A 16,496-nucleotide genomic window follows, 5' to 3' on the forward strand; every position below is an offset into this window, starting at 1 on the left:
AATCCCTCGAATGAACCATTCAACCCCAGTAGCCTTTATTTTGCCCCCTTCCCCCTTCATTCCTAGTTTAAAGACCTGTCAATGAGTCCCGCTAATTCTTCAGCTAATACCCTCTTACCCCTCAGGGACAGGCTGCTTGCATCAGCAGCCATCATGCCAGGTGCAGTGTAGATTGCCCCATGGTCAAAAAAGCCGAAATTCTTGTGTCTGCACCAGCTCTTAAGCCATCTATTTAAGAGTTGGGTTTTTCGGATCCACCCTGTACCTTTTCCCGACACCACGGGCGTAGAAGAAAAGATCACCTGCACCCCAGCTCCTTCTAGTATTCGCCCCATTCCCCTGAAGTCTTTCTTGATGGACCTCAGGCTTTCCTTGCCAACTTCCTCGCTGCCAGCCTGAATTATTAAAAGTGGGTAGTAGTCTGAAGGCTGAATCAACCTAGAAATTTTCTTTGAAATGTCCCTGACCCGTGCCCCAGGAAGGCAGCACACTTCTCTGCGGGTGGGGTCGGGCCGGCATATAGGGCCTTCTGTTCCTTGCAGAAGGGAGTCACCTACAACAATCACCCTTCTGTCCTTACGTGTAGAAGCAGTCTTGAGGCTTTGGGGTGACCGCTTCATCTGAGGCAACCTCGTGGGTGAATCTGTCTCCACACTCTCGCTAGTCTCCCCCTCAAGTTCCAGGGCCTCAAACCGGTTTCGCAGAGGCACCTGTGGAGCCGGGGATGGTCGGGATGGGGGATGCCCCTTCCGCCGAGCAGGCACCCGTTTCCACTCCTCCTCCCTTCTCAAATTGCTGCTGGGGGGAAGAGAGGACAGGGGGCTCGCTGCAGTGCTGCCAGCTGTCTGGTTCCCCTTTACCACCTGTTTGTGAGGTGACAGGGGCTGACATGCTCCATTAGGAGCCTCGGCTGTGTGCTGAGAACTTGAGGCTGAGAGGGACTGACACCACCAGTCAATCTCCCTCTCACACTCTTTTATAGTCCTCAGCCTCTCCACTTCCTCCTTCAGGTCAACTACGAGGCTGAGCAAGTAGTTCACCTGGTCGCAGCGAACACAATCACTGCCTCCCTCACCCAGCACTGCAAGGGCCAGGCTCTGGCACTCAGTACAACCAGAGACCTGCACACCAGCATCTCGGGTTGGGGGCTCAGTCTGAGTTTCCTCAGACATTTTGGCAGCAGCCTTCCTATAAGGCATGTGCAGGACCTCAGTCTGGGTCTCTGCAGTCTTCTTGGTTGCTGCCTCCCGTTTCTGAGAGATCGGGACCCTTGCCTGGGCCTCCTCAGTATTTCTGGCAGCAGTCTTTTGCCGGGGAGCACCCATGTCGAAGCAGAATACTTACCAGAGCTGAAACAGGAAGTCAAGAGGTGCGCGAGCCCTGCTTCCTCCTGACCGTCTCTGATGTCTGGAAACACTGATGTCCTGTACCCCATACCTCCACCCAAAATGCTATCCTTGAATAGCAAATGTTATGGTGACCTGGCACCCCAAAAAGAAGCTAGTCAGATAAAGGAAAACTCATTTTTAAAATACCCTCATAAACTCCTGGACCAAAGAGCATGGCACTGAGTGGATATATCATATCCTCTACGATCCACCAGCTTCTGGAAGAGTCAAATTATATTTTAAAATATGTGTTAAAAACTATGCTGAAAGCAGTAGTTGGCAGAACATTCAAGCACTGGGATCAATTGGGATATAGCCTGCTAATGTCACCTGCTTAGTCAACACACTGGGATCTGCCAATCGAGACGGCCCTGCCCAATCCAGCCTCTTATGTACCATAGGAGGGAATAGACTCCCTGTGGCACATAAGAAGAATTTACAAGGGAAAATGGTTTGGGTTATCCTGGCCTTGGGCAAAAGCAAGCCCACCCGTAGGACTGATTTTGTTCACAGCCCTGAGTTCATTTGGTGGGAAATGCAAAAACAGAAACGGGGACATTCAGTGTGTACCTGAAGGAGACCTGATGCTGGGGGTAGTTTTAGGCATCTGGACACATATGTACACATATCCGTATATGATGTTAGTTATAGTTTATTGATTGTGTAGATATATATATATGTGTGTTGTACAACTTGGGCATGGTGTCACAATATGGAATCAGCAGTGAATGCTCGTTCATAAGAATGGACATCTTGCAGTGAACTGATGGAACTGGGAAAGCTGCTAAGGGAGAATTAGAGTTCCCCAAACGCTTCAGTCCTTCCCACGTCGTTTCTGGGAGGAAGAGACAGAGTGACGTAGTGATGTAAGGACATTCCTTGTTGCTCTGCATTGCCGAGCCTGCAGCACGATTAGGAGACCCTTTCTTCTCCGTCTGTCTGATGTATTTCTCTCACGGACACGGTGTGTTCTCTTCCGTGGCACACAGCCCCCCAGCAGTGCTGATCTCTGCATTCTTGGTCCCCTAGGGTTTCTGTGGTTCACCCAGTTTCACTGGTCTTCCACAGGTGCATATACTTTTCCTCTCTTCTCCTGACTCTGCTGGCCTTTTGCTTCTATCATCAGCGTTTTCTGACTGCCTGGGGAAGTCAGTCTGAGAGGATTGCTGTGGGGGCTGATAGAATAAGGAAGGTGTTTTTGGGACCTTGGAATTGGGAAGACTGTTCAGGTTTGGGTTTGACTTCCCGGAATCATCATCAATTTCTATGGTAATTCTTGCAAAGGTCTGTTGTTTTTTTACTGGAGATGGGTCTTCCTTTCTTATGCAAAAGCAAACCTCACATAGCATTGTATCTCTGTAACAAAAAGAAAGGGGTTTTAGACAAGACTCAAAATTTGTATGGCTTAAGAGACAAAGGTCAAAGAAATTTCTCAACACAGATCCCAGCAGAGGGCTGTCCACAGCTCTCACTGCAAGTGCTTCCCGCCACAGAGCAGCCAGCTAGCAAAGACTGCTGGAGAAGCAACTCACTCTTGTCTCTTCTTCAGCAGCTGTTTTGCCAGGTAACCCAAAGCTGCCAAAACAACCAGAGAGAACAGGACGGCAAGCACTGCAACTGCAGAGTGATCTTCTCCCCGTTTCTGATCCACTCCCTCTGCTGTTCTCACACCACCAGCACCTGCAGAACACGAGACAGTGCAACACACTCATGAGTTCTGCACTACTGATGGTATCACAGTGTCTTGGAGAAGTGCGAGTGACTATAGTATTCACTCCATTACTGTCCCTGATTCTCGCGTCTTACTACCAGAGGATGAGGGTGACCTCTTACAGTCTTCCTGAGCAAGAGCCCATGTGCTCTTGCTGAGGGAGAGGCTGAGAAATCACTACCTCCAGCCGTGTCTCAGGGAATGAATAGGTGTGCATTGCACATGCTGTACCTCCAAGGACCCAAAGCAGGATTCTGCAAGGTAAGCTGACAACCATCCTCTGTGGCCAGCTCTGCCACGGCAGACAGAACAGCTCCTGTTATATGTTTGAATGCACCTCTTCAGCTTTGCATGGCAGTAAACACGCATTGCACAGAAGCTCTCCCCAGCAGTTGATAGCATCTCTCTCTCAAGAAGGTTATCAGACAAAGACAACGTACCTCTGGGATACTCTTCAGGCTCAAAACCAAGATCCATCTGAGAACGTGGAACAGGAATCTTGGGTTCAACAGCTATAAGTAAACACAGAGGAGGAACATTTCCATTACAGGTGGTGTAATCTTCACAATCAACAGCTGCAGATGGGTCAGGCTGGCCTTCTAGATGCACCTGGCATCTCTCTGAGGGAACCCAGACACACCACTTACCCATGTGATTCCTCCAAGGCTCCAAATCAGGAACCCACTGAGAAGCTGCAGAGCCAGCACCCGAGGCCACCTCTGCAAACAAAGGCAGAAGATAACAGCTCCTGACATATATTGCAATTAATCTGTTCAGCCGTGAATGGCAGCAAACACTCTCACTCGCAGACACTTGTCTCCCTCTTCCACTCGCAAGTATGTGGCAAATGGGTGCCAGGTGCCAAAAGGGGCACCATATTCGCACCAAACAAACCACGTTCAGCTTGGCTGGCGGAAAGGATCCCCAAGCAGCTCTAAACTCTGCCCCAAACGCTGCTGTCTTTGCCACCAGCACTTTAAGAGACACAAGGCTGGGGCTGCTGGCAAACACAGCTGTGCAGGGCAAAGAATCCCAGGGCACATCTCTCTGTGCTCTCCTGATGGCTACTCTGCCCTTCTCCACACCCCAGCATTAGAAAAGAACTGTGTAAGACACATTCCACAGGAAGACAAGGCTGAAAGTACATGCTGACACTGTGAAATGAACCAAGATGGACCACTTACCCCTGGGGTAGCCTTGAGGCTGATGAAAACGGTACAGCCCAGATACGCGGCGTACAGGCAGATCTGTAAAGAAACAGAAGAAAGATTTCCTTTTCGTATTATAGAATCATAGAATCATCAAATGGCTTGAGTTGAAAAGGACCACAATGATCATCTTGTTTCAACCCCCTTGCTATGGGCAGGGTCGCCAACCACCAGACCAGGCTGCCCAGAGCCACATCCAGCCTGGCCTTGCATGCCTCCAGGAATGGGGCATCCACAATCTCTCTGGGCTACCTGTTCCAGTGTGTCACCACCATCTAGGTGAAAAATTTCCTTGTAATATCTAACGTAAACCTCCCCTTTCTCCGTTTAAAACCATTCCCCCTCGTCTTATCACTATCCACCCTTGTAAAAAGAAACAAAATATTGTGCCAGGCTTCCTGGGGAGGGGACTGCAGAGCCTGGCAGGGGATCATAGAATCACAATATCATACAATCATAGAATTGCTCAGTTGGAAATGATGGTAAAGATCACCAAGTCCAACCACAACCTCACCATACTACCCTAACTCTAACAAACCACCGCTAAATCATGTCCCTGAGCACCACATCCAAATGGATTTTAAACACATCCAGGGATGGTGACTCCACCACCTCCCTAGGAAGCCTATCCCAGTGCTTAACCACCCTTTCTGTAAAGAAGTTTTTCCCGATACCCAACCGAATTCTCCCCTGGCACAACTTGAGGCCATTTCCCCTCGTCCTGTCACCTGTCACCAGTGAGAAGAGACCAACCCTGTTCTCACTGTAAGCACCTTGCAGGTACTTGAAGAGAGCAATAAGGTCTCCCCTCAGCCTCCTCTTCCCCAGACTAAACAGTCCAATTTCCTTTAGTCACTCCTCTTAAGGCACACTTAATAAGGATTACTTCCCTAGTCCTGCTCACTACACCATTCCTGATACAAGCCAGAATGCTGTTGGGTTTCTTGGCCACCTGGGCACACTGCTGCCTCATATTCAGCCGACTGTCCATCAGTACACCAAGGTACCTTTCTGTCAGGCAGCTTTCCAGCCACTCCTCCCCAAGCCGGTAGGGTCATCTGGGACTGTGATCAAAATGCAGGACCCGACACTTGGTCCTACTGAAACTCATAGTTTGCCTTGGCCTATCAATCTAATGATCCATGTCCCTCTGTAGTGCCTTTCTACCCTCAGGCAGATCAACACTCCCTCCCAGCTTGGTGTCACCTGACGTTGAATAGGAGTGGGCCTAGTACCAAGCCCTGGGGGATACCGTTCGTGACTGGCCACCAACTGGATTTAATTCCATTGACCACAACTCTTTGGGCCCGGCCATTCCAGCCAGTGTCTCACCCACTGAAGCGTACACCCATCCAAACCATGGGCAGCCAGCTTCTCCACAAGGATGTTGTGGGGGACAGTGTCAAAGACCTTACTGAAGTCCAGGTAGACCAAATCAACAGCCTTACCTTCATCCACTAAGTGGGTCACCTTGTCATAAAATGAATCAGCTTTGTCAGACAGGACCTACCATTCATAAACCCATGCTGACTGGGCCTGATCCTCTGGTTGACCTTTATTTGATCCATGATGGCTCCCAAGATTATCCATTCCATGACGTTCCCTGGCACCTATGTGAGACTAACCGCTCTGTAGCTACCAGGATCATCTTTCCAGCCCGTTTTGAAGATGGGCCTCACATTTGCCAGTCTCCAATCCACCGGGACATTCCCGGATAGCCAGGGCTGCCGAAGAATGATGGAGAGTGGCAACCACATCCGCCAACTCCCTCAGCAACCTAGGGTGCAATCCATCTGGCTCCATGGACTTGTGACCGTCTAGCTTTCAGAACAGGTCCCAAATCATCTCACCATGGATTATACCAGGCCTGTTCTGTTCCCCATCTCTACCTAACAGGTCAATAGGCTGTGTGCCCAGGGACATAGTGTTCTGAGAGCCACATGTCGGTCCAGATTCTGCCAGATCCAGAGCAGAGGCCTATGCGAGCCATGGCCAGGGATCAAATGCATCTCCAAGGAAAAACAAAGCCCTTGTAACATTCCAGAACACCTTCCCTGGCATAGGCTGGATACAGAGGCTATTCTGCTCTTCTCCACACTCCAGCATAAGCAAAGAAGAGTGAAAGACATGTTCCACAGGAAGACAAGGCTGAAAGTACATGCTGACACTGTGAAATGAACAAAGACGGACCACTCACCCCTGGGGTAGCCTTGAGGCTGATGAAAACGGTTCAGCCCAGATACGCGGCGTACAGGCAGATCTGTAAAGAAACAGAAGAAAGATTTCCTTTCCACATTATGCCATGATTCTCAGTAAAGGGACTGCAGGGCCTGGCAGGGGATCACGTAGTGTTGTGAGAGCCACATGTAGGTCTAGATTCTGCCAGGTCCCAAGCAGAGGCCTGGGTGAGTCATGCACGGGAATCAGACACATCTCCAAGGAAAACCATGCCCCTGGGATTCTTACCATGTTCCATATCAGCTTCCATGGGATATGGGATAGCTCCGTACATGTCACCAACACGTTCATCTGGAATGGAGAACAAAGCAGAAAAGCTGTCAAGACCTGTTGCCATGTGCTTCTTCATAAGCACCAGCGCCCGGAGCTGGAATCGGAGGAGCTCTCCCCTCTGGGACGTCCCTGTGTGCTCCAAGGTGGGACGTGTGCTGAAGCTGGAGAGCCATCACCTCACAGGGAACAGAGCTGATGTAAGAGCCTGGTTGTTTCCTCGGAGGACCCACCATCCAAGGCTGCTTTTCAGGAAGCCTCAGGGGTTTGCTTCCCCTGTACACCCCTCAGTACCCAACCTACCTGGACTCAGTGCTCCCCACGGGACATACTGTCGTTGCCCATGACACGGAGCAACCAGGAAGAGAAGAAGGAAGAGCAAAAAGCAACAGCTGGGAGAACCTGTCTCCCGTAGTCGCCCCATGCTATCTCTTGTCCACAAGCAGCAAGCACCCTCCTTGCAGGCCTGAGGCACAAGTGGTACCTCCTGGTATGACATAACACGGGGTTCCTGAATGTCTTCACGGGGCCCATTATGACCTCACAAAGCACCTCTGATGATGCAAGAAAAATGTGCCTAACCTTCCTGAGTTATACAGAACTTCTTGAGCACCTTATTAAGGAGTAAGTCACAAAAAAAGTCAGTTGTTTTAGTTATTCCTGACAAGTTGGTTTGGATGTGCAGTACTGTCTTCATACTGAGTTGTTAGCATTGAAGGAATCTTAAGCTTCACCACCGACTGAATTGTGTCAGCAAAACAACAGAAATCCCACTGATCCCATCCCTTGGTAGATACAGCTATGTTTCCTACACAGCATAACAAACCTCACTAACACTGACTCACTGTGTCTGGTTAGACTGAAGTCTTTTAGCTATCTGCAGAATTCCGAGTGAAGCTTGGCATAAACCTTCTACTTTCTTTTGATGTGCTGTGCTGTGCTTTAGACTGTTCTGGGCATAGAGCAAAAACAAGGATTTGCAGCTCAAAATCCAAGGCTGAAATTCCTGAAACAGCCTTTAGAGGACAGCGAAGAATTGCAAATGAAACATTTTCAGGTCTGGTCTCAGTCTTGGATCTTTGGGTGGTTTTGTTGTTGTTGTTGTTGATGGGTTTTTTGTTTGCTTGTTGTTGTTTCTTTTAATACGGGTTATGAGTTATGATTAAAATGCAGCCTAGGTGTTGCTTCTGTATTTAAAATGCAGCCTAGGTGTGACTACTATATTAATATGTGCTGGTTTATGTGTTATGGCTTTCTAAGTCAAGGCTGCATTTTTATTTATATTGTAGTGTTTTGTACTGTGGCGAATTCCAGTCTCCACCATAAAATCCATGTCTCCGTTGTCTTTCACTTTGCTAAACTGCAATTCATACTGAGCAAACTGCTGAGCCATCAGAAGGATTTGAGTGTCTCGTGCCCAGATCTAATGGAAAAGAGAACAGAGTGTCCTGACAAGAAAATACTGGTGCTGCTGTCAGTCCGCAATGATCCTGGGCTTTGACATGGGGACTTTAAGTCCATGAGAAACTTACTTTATGGGTCCAAATATTGTACTTCTCACTCCATTGGAAAATTTGGGCAAAGTGTGTTAAGAGTTGTATCTAAGTTGTAGCCTGGTTTTGATCCAAATTAGTTGAGTCTGGAATGGGGTTGTCAGCAGCAGCTGCAGATACTTTGCTGCTTAGGGATGCTATTTGCTGCCACTGGCATAATCTACATCTAATAATGTAGTACTGAAATACCATGTGGTTCGGTGCTGGTTTGGCCTGCATCATATGCATGACACCAAAATAAATGTTGAGGTTGCCTGCTTGCTTGTGTTAGACTTTGAGCAGTCTCCCAGATACGATGGGACAGCCCTGGGAGGGCCAGAGCAGTGGCCCAGGGCCAGTTTCCCTGCAGCCTAGGAGCCTTCAGACACACAGTCCCATCTGGGCAAGGGCGTGGTCTGTTTTTGGCTGCCCTGTTCACACTGGAGATCCTGAAGTTTGTAGGCAGGAGTTCGACGATAATTTTATGTGAGGTAAAGGCACGGCCACCTCCTCCAGCTGCTCTGGCCCGGAACCACTTCCACCTGACTTGCTTATGCTCAGCCTGATGCCCAGAGACCTGGGCTCTCTGCCCAGGCTGGGAGACATGGCTGGTGCTTTCCCTTTTGCAGGCTCAGCTTGTAGCAGTGCTGAGTAGGTATCTCAGAGACATCCACACCCAGAGAAAGGACGCTGACATGATGCTGACAGGCTGCCTCGGCCAAGGGCTGTCTTCAGAGGGACTCACATAAACACAGACAGCTGAGACGCAACACCAGGCACGAGGGCTATGACCTGCAGCTTTGCTGCAACATCGATGTGGAGCCCTAAGCTGGCCTCGCTCACCTCAGCACCATCTACAGCCGATGTGGGAACACACACCATTCCTGTCCCAGTGGCTGGGATGGGAAGACCACAATCCATTCAGCATCTGGCAACGGCCTGCAGGCCTGCACCACAGGCCTGACTCCAGTAGCTGTCAGCAACCTCACTCTCACACACACAGGGCCCACCAACGACTGGCACTTTTTGTTTTTAACGCTTTAATAAAGATGTTAAAAAAAGAAAATGGGCTTTATTATCTATATACATTACCTATATTATACGTCTTATGAGGGCTGCTCCAGAAATAATGCCCCCTATTTTATATATTGCCCCCAAATATCACAGGTGGATGGTGGGGGCATGGCAGTAGAAGCTGAACCTTCTAACCAGTATTCATTGCACGCTGTTACCAAGTGATAGATGGCAGTGGTGGGGCAGTGTGACATGATGATGTCTGACATAAAACTTCGTATGAGGCTCCCCGGGAGTCCCCAGTGATGACAACTCTTTTTGTTTTCCTAATTGATGCCGTAGCAATACAGGGAGCAGCCTGACTTGCCACAGGCAACCTCTTCTGCATGGATGGACCTTCACCCACATCCACATCCCTCTGTCCCTCCAGCTAGAGCCTCATACCTGTTCTGTAAGGGCACCTGGGAGGGTGGGACAGGCTGAGAGGCAGTCTGCTGGCTGCCCAGAACTGGGACTTGTTTCCATCCCTGTCTGTGAGATCAATCATAGAATCACACGGTTGGAAAGTACCTACAAGATCATCTAGTCCAACCGTCCTCCCATTACCCTTGCTACCACAAGCCACTAAACCAGATCTCGCAGCTCCTCATCCAGATGCCTCTTGAACGCTGCCAGGGACGGCGACTCCACCACCTCCCTGGGCAGCCATTCCAGTGCCTGACCACTCTCTGAGAGAAAAAGTTCTTCCTCATGTCTAATCGAAACCTCCTCTGGTACAACTTTGGCCATTTCCTCGGGTCCTGTTTGTTGCCTGGGAGAAGAGGCCAAACCCCTCCTCATCACAGCCTCCCTTCAGGAAGCTGTAGAGTGCAGTGAGGCCTCCTCTGAGCCTCCTCTTCTCCAGATTAAACAATCCCAGCTCTCTCAGACACTCCTCATAAGACTTGCGCTCCAGACGCCTCATCAGTTTTGTTGCCCCTCTCTGGACACATTCCAGGGCCTCAATGTCTTTCTTGTAGTGAGGGGCTCAAAACTGAACAATACTCGAGGTGCGGCCTCACCAGTGCTGAGTACAGGGGGGTGATTACCTCCCTACTCCTGCTGGCCACGCTATTCCTAATGCAGGCCGGGATGGCATTGGCCCTCTTGGCCACCTGGGCACGCAGTCGACGCCCTCTTACTGCCTACCTGTAAGAGGGCAGATGGTCTACTGCTATTTGTACAACGATCCCCGGTGCCTTTCCTGCAGGGATGGTGTGACTCCACTCCCTCTCACAGTTCCGGATGCTTCTCAACCTCTCCACCTCCCCCTTTTAGCTGGGCCACCAGGCTGAGCAGATCATCCACTTGCTCACAGCATGCACAGGTGGCATCCCTGCTGCCCTCCTGTAGCAGCGACAGGCTCAGTCTCGACCGGAACCACTCCATGGACATACATGCTGTCTGTGTCGCCACGTTCCTTTTCGCCACAGCTCCCTGCTGTGTGAAACCAAGGCAGTGCCTAGGTGCTACAAAAGAGCCGGCACTCCTCCCTCCGCCCACCCATGTCACAGCCTCCACCCTGCGGGGTGGGGCGCTGGGAGCGCTGCCATGATCTCCCCTGGCTTATTAGTGCTCCTTTGTTTTGTTTTGTTTTCGTCGCGATTCGGACCCTCTGCGAACAGTCCCTTGGCATAACTCTCCACTGCTAAGCCGATCTACTCCAGGTCTGCCCTGAAATGGCGGCTGCAAGCTCTTCTTGATACAGAAAGAGCGCTTTTGATGTGTAGCTTATAATAGAATCGTAGACTGTTTGGGGCTGGAAGAGACCTGTAAGGTCATATTGTTCCCCCGTCCCTGCTCTAGGCAGCAACACCTCCCACTAGACCAGGTTGCTCACAGCCCCATCCAGCCTGCCTTGAATGCTCCGGTGAGAGGGCATCCACAACCTTGCTGGGCAACCTGTTCCAGTGTCTCACCACCCTCACAGTCAAGAATTTCTTCCTAACATCTAGTCTAAATCTACTCCCTTCCAGTTTAAAACCATTTTCCCTCATCCCGTCTCTATGTGCCCTTATAAAAAGCCCCTCTCCTGTTTTTCTGCAGGCCGCTTCAGGTACTGGAAGGCTGCTATAAGGTGCCCCCAGAGCCTTCTCCAGCCTGAAGAGCTCCAGCCCTCTCAGCCTGTTCTCATAGCAAAGGTGCTCCAGCCCTCTGATCATCTCTACGGTCCTCCTGTTGTGACCCTTCAACCTCAATATTTCCTGTACTTGGGTGATCATTGCACTGAGAAAGAAAATATTTTAGAAGTAAAAAGAAGGATCAGATACATAGAAGAAACACTACTGTAACAGTATTTTGCTTTCTTAAAGGCATGAAGTTTATGCCAAAACCAGTAGGATTTGACATGGCCATTAATAGAATACGTACAAGGATAGTACCAGTGGTAGACGAATGGCATTTACAAGACAGAATCTTCTTGTAATACTTCAGAACTTGTAGAAGTAAAATGAAAAAAAAGCAAAACTTATGTGACAGAAAGAAGCCCCTCGTTACAGAATACTTTATTCATGTAAACTTCCTAAAATAAAAGGGATGGTAAAATTGAAGAAAAAAATTTCTCTGTCTTAGAAAACAGGGAGTTATAGCAATTCTTGCCTACTACTAACAAGACATATTTTTTTTTTTCATCAAGGCTTCAGAAAATCAAAGTTGAAATCATATGCACCAAGTCATTTTTCACAATTTTCAATTATTTTTTTTCCAAGATTTACTGATGCATGTTAGCCACTTAGATCATATAATTTGTCAATGGCTTTTTTGGTTGTTGCATCTGAAGAAATTTGTTATAATAGATCCCAGATCCAGATGATACCAAAACTCCCAATTGCAGACTGTCTCTGCTCACTCATCAGTGTCTAGGGAGAGATGTCATTCTAATATCACATGCTATCTGTAGTGCAGATGGTTGTTAGAATGCCCTTGCGGACAGTTTGCTCATGTCACCAGAAGTCACAGTTTAGTGCTGCCTTGGAAGATGATTTGTGGCCTACTTTAATTATGTCATCCAGTGGTTATTTATGCCATCTGTGTTAGATGTGAGAGAAATCTGTGCCTTCCCAGCAGACTGGGTATTAGTCACTGGTTTAAGGGATACTAGCAAAAGCAGGTTCTTTTGCACAAGTAAGCAGTGTCTTTTGAGGCCACACCTTGAGGATTGTGTTCAGTTTCGGGCCCCTCACTACAGGAAAGACATTGAGGTCCTGGAGTGTGTCCAGAAGAGGGCAACAAAGCTGGTGAGGGGTCTGGAGCACAAGTCTTAGGAGAAGTGGCTGAGGGAGCTGGGATTGTTCAGTCTGGAGAAGAGGAGGCTCAGGAATGACCTTGTCACTCTCTACAAATACCTGAAGGGAGGTTGCGTTGAAGTGGGAATCAGACTCTTCTCCCATGCAACTAGCGACAGGACTAGAGGGAAGTTGTGCCAGGGGAGACTCAGGTTGGACATTAGGAAACAATTCTTCTCAGAGAGAGTGATCAGGCACTGGAACGGACTGCCCAGGGAGGTGGGAACTATCCCTAGAGGTGTTCAAGAAACATTCAGGCATTGCACTGAGGGGCGTCATTAATATATAATAGTGGGAAATATTGGTGATAGGTGGGCGGTTGGACTGGATGATCTTAGAGGTCTTTTCCAACCTTGGTGATACTATTATTCTATAATTCTATGATTCTATGTTTCTAAGTAATATTTTGATATTTAAATTGTATTTTAAATGATCATTGCACAAATGGAAATGATGGCCCATGGTCTTGAGAGCGCTCTCTGTCCTGGTGTCCTTTAAACTTTTCCCACTTAAGATCTCCCTGAATGACTCTTCCCCCAGAAATGAGAGTAAGTTTTATAAGGGCACGTGGTGCTTGAAGTATGCTTCCCTGATGTAAATTTCAGCAATGCTGAATGTCAGCAGAGTAGCCACAACCAAACCAACTGCCCGCAAAAGGGCAAGCTACCCCGTCTGTTCTCTTTCTCCCTGACTTGACCTGAGAAGAATGATCTACCCTCTGGTCTTCTGGGCATTTTGAAGAGCAGGGAGAGCTCCTTCTCTGTTGCCTGTCAGCAGCCCCTGCTCTCCAGGCAGGGGGAGAAAAAGGATGCCAGAAGCTTCTTCTCTCTCTGTCTAGTCCTAAATAAAAACAAACAGATCACTTCAGTGCTAGAAGCAGCAGCACCCAAATAGCATAATAAAACACTGATTTATGAGTTTTACCTTCAATACAGCAACCCAGGAGAAGTTTCTCTGAGGAAGAGTGTGGAGCTCTAACATAATGCTAGGCAACTTCTGCTCCTCATCATCTCCTACCAGTATGGTGTCCTGCCTCATTCCAGGTTTTCTGCTGTGGTATCCAAGCTAAGTGGTCACCAGAGGCACTATCTGGTCAACATGGAAAGCAGTTACCTTCATTTGTAATTCTCACCACCTCCAACTAAAATGTTGAGGTTATTCACCTTCATTCTCTTTCTAAGGTCTTGCTGCTTGGCATATTCCTTACTTTTTACCAGACAAGATATGCATTTCCCAGGGTCATCCAGTCAAGACTGCTTGCAGATCAGCATTTAAAATAATTAATGAACTGAGTCAGTGAAATTCAGTTTTCTCTTCCTGTCTGTATCTACACAATGCACTGCTATATAGTGAAACTGAGCCTTACCTAGCACAAGAGAGGTATCAGTTTGGCTTTTTGGTCTTTTATTACTTAACTGAGGAAACTAATCCTCGTGATGTCTTAAACACTTGCTTTAGGCCTTATAGCTGGGTTTTCTTCAGCTGAAAGACAGAAAATATTTTTCTATCACTGCATGACCTCAGCTACGGAAATACTAGGGTAGACTTTGTCATAATTTTGTTGCTGCTCAGCTGTTATATATATACAACAAATACAAAGGAAATCTCCAGTAAGGCAGGATGTGAGAATTCACAGTGAGACACTGCACAAAACTAATGGTCTATTTGCCGCAACAATTTTGAAATCCAACAGTGCAAATTTGGTTTCACAGTTTATCAAACAGACCCTAAGAAAACACTAAAAATAAAACTTATAAATGGTTCTTGACAAGCAGTCTTTTCCAGCTGAAATATATTATACAGCACAAAGAAAGTTAAGTGCAGTAATACTCCTTATAATAGTATTAATGCAGTAAAAATTCTCTCAGTAATCATTCTCTTATGCAGTGGAAAACCTGGAATTTTTAATTTGTAGCTAGTAGATTATGGAAAAATGGCCAGGAATGGTATGTATTTATTGAACTGAGAGAAGTGGATTCTTGCGGAAATGCTGCTTATCCTGGAGGTCTCTCTCTACTGCTTTGGAATATCTTTGTTTATACTCCTTTGTTGTTTGTTTTTGTTTGTTTGTTTGTTTGTTTGTTTCCCCCAGAGATACATTCTGAAGCTGAGTTTTGGATGCCAAAGGAACATGGTGTATTTGGGTATAAATGACACGGTATCAGCTGCAGAGGTGGCCTCTGTGAGAAGAAATGAGGGGCTGCCCTGTGATGGATGCAGCCATTTCCATTTCACTGGCCACAGCTGAGCCCAACAACAACTCTTAATGATAACATATTTTAAAAAGGGCAAAAAACACTGAACAGGCAGAAGTTTGGGGAGAAAGGGGGTGAACAGTGGTAAACGAGAGTGAAAATAACAAAGTCAGAGAAGGAAAAGGAAGAAGGCCACCACAAGTAGTCACACTGTAGCCCACGAGGGACCCCAGGCCAGAGCAATCGGGTATTCCTGTGGTCAGTGGAGAGTCCACATCAGAACCCCTGCTTTGTGGGAGGAAAAGAGCAGCACAGAGAACAGTCTTGTGTACTGATTTGTGTACCTGCCTCGCTGAAAGGACTGACTGTATCCACAGTGTAACAAGGAGGAGAGGATAGGAGTCTGAAGAGAAGGATTAAGTTTGAGAAAAGGGAAAGTATTGTTTTAATGCTTATATTTTTTCTCCCTGCTAGACAAATCAGTACTTTTTTTTTCTAATTTCCAGTAAATGAACTTTCTCCAACTCAAGTCTGTATACCTCAATATGAGTTGACATGTCAATGAACAAGAAAGCAGGAAAGAAAAGATATGAAAAGAAGAAATGAATTAATAGGAGAGTGGAAAGGCAGGGGGACGGACGGCTTCTTACTATGATCTTTAGTGTTGCAAAAGGAGAGCACTGCTGTGTGGAAGGAATGGAAGTTGTACCTAACTAGGTAGGAAAAGAAAGTTATTTCCTTATTTAAAACTAAGTCCAAAATTGACCTAAGGGTCAAGTAAAAAGAAGTAAAGGCTGACAAGAAGAGATCAGACAGTCTGAGCCTCTTGAGGCTCAGGGCAGTGGCTGATGTTTCCAAAACTGTGGGAGAAATGGCTGAGCTGAATGCAAAGTTGTCACTCCTGAAGTCCCGTGGTACCGGAAGATGGGGGCACTTGGGAAAAGGAATAAAAGGCTGATTAAATGCAGACTGGGGAGGGCGCTTCTTTTCACAGCAGATAGCTGGTGATTTCATGGGATTGAAAAAAGTGCTTAGGAGAATTAATGCAAACTAAACACATGATCATCCTCTGGAGGAGTAGGAGCCCAAGGGGAAGAACCTGCAGGGAAAGGAGAGCTTTGCATACTCTCTTGGCACAGTGTTTGCTGTTGTCACTGGTAGGGATGAAGCAGTGCTTGGATAGACTATCACATCATTCCTGAGTGGCTTTGTGTGGTCTTACATGAATACGAGGATGGAAGAAGAGACACTTGTCCTTTAGGCTGATACTGGAATAGGAACATACACATTTAGGTTGGTTATAGAAATTTATTTTGGCAGCTATGGTGTAATTAGCCATTAGAATAACTCAGTCACAGATAAGCCTTCCAGCGGGAGCGGTGGGGAGAAATGGCATTCGTTGCTCTAAGGGTCAAGCTCAGGACACTGCTGAGAAAGTCCTTCAATATGGCACCGCCAATAGACTGGACCTATAAGCTCTCTCAAGATCTTTGCTCCTGTAAGCTCCCAATCTAGATGATAAGAGGTCTCCTTTTGGGAAGTGGCTTTGAGCCCTGACCTACACTCCAGAGCCAGAAATGCACATGTAGAGATAAAAACATTAAATACAACAACAAA

At 47.5% G+C, this 16,496-nt stretch overlaps 1 protein-coding gene across 1 annotated transcript; it reads right to left on the reverse strand.

The window, feature by feature from the left end:
- Positions 1–2,022: 2,022 nt before the first annotated feature.
- LOC149920064 (uncharacterized) lies at positions 2,023–5,902 on the reverse strand. The gene is made up of 6 exons (XM_090142606.1): positions 5,818–5,902; positions 4,284–4,346; positions 3,747–3,818; positions 3,540–3,611; positions 2,921–3,068; positions 2,023–2,744 (listed from the first exon to the last, which is right to left on the reverse strand). The coding sequence occupies exons 1-6, from the start codon at positions 5,900–5,902 to the stop codon at positions 2,414–2,416; spliced, it is 771 nt and encodes a 256-aa protein (XP_089998732.1). The 3' UTR covers positions 2,023–2,413.
- Between the last annotated feature and the right edge of the window lie 10,594 nt (positions 5,903–16,496).

Source organism: Phasianus colchicus, chromosome 1 (assembly GCF_987193195.1).
Source record: "Phasianus colchicus chromosome 1, bPhaCol1.hap1.1, whole genome shotgun sequence".
Lineage (NCBI taxonomy): Eukaryota > Metazoa > Chordata > Aves > Galliformes > Phasianidae > Phasianus > Phasianus colchicus.

Bases quoted from the DNA above. Each gene is read 5' to 3' on its own strand.
- LOC149920064 (XM_090142606.1), bottom strand. From the start codon at position 5,902: ATGGAATGGATAATCTTGGGAGCCATCATGGATCAAATAAAGGTCAAC. The intron at 3,612-3,746 runs GTAAGTGGTGTG...GTTTACTTATAG, and splicing joins GCCTTGGAGGAATCACATGG to CTGTTGAACCCAAGATTCCT. The intron at 2,745-2,920 runs GTGAGTTGCTTC...TTTTTGTTACAG, and splicing joins CTGCTGAAGAAGAGACAAGA to AGATACAATGCTATGTGAGG.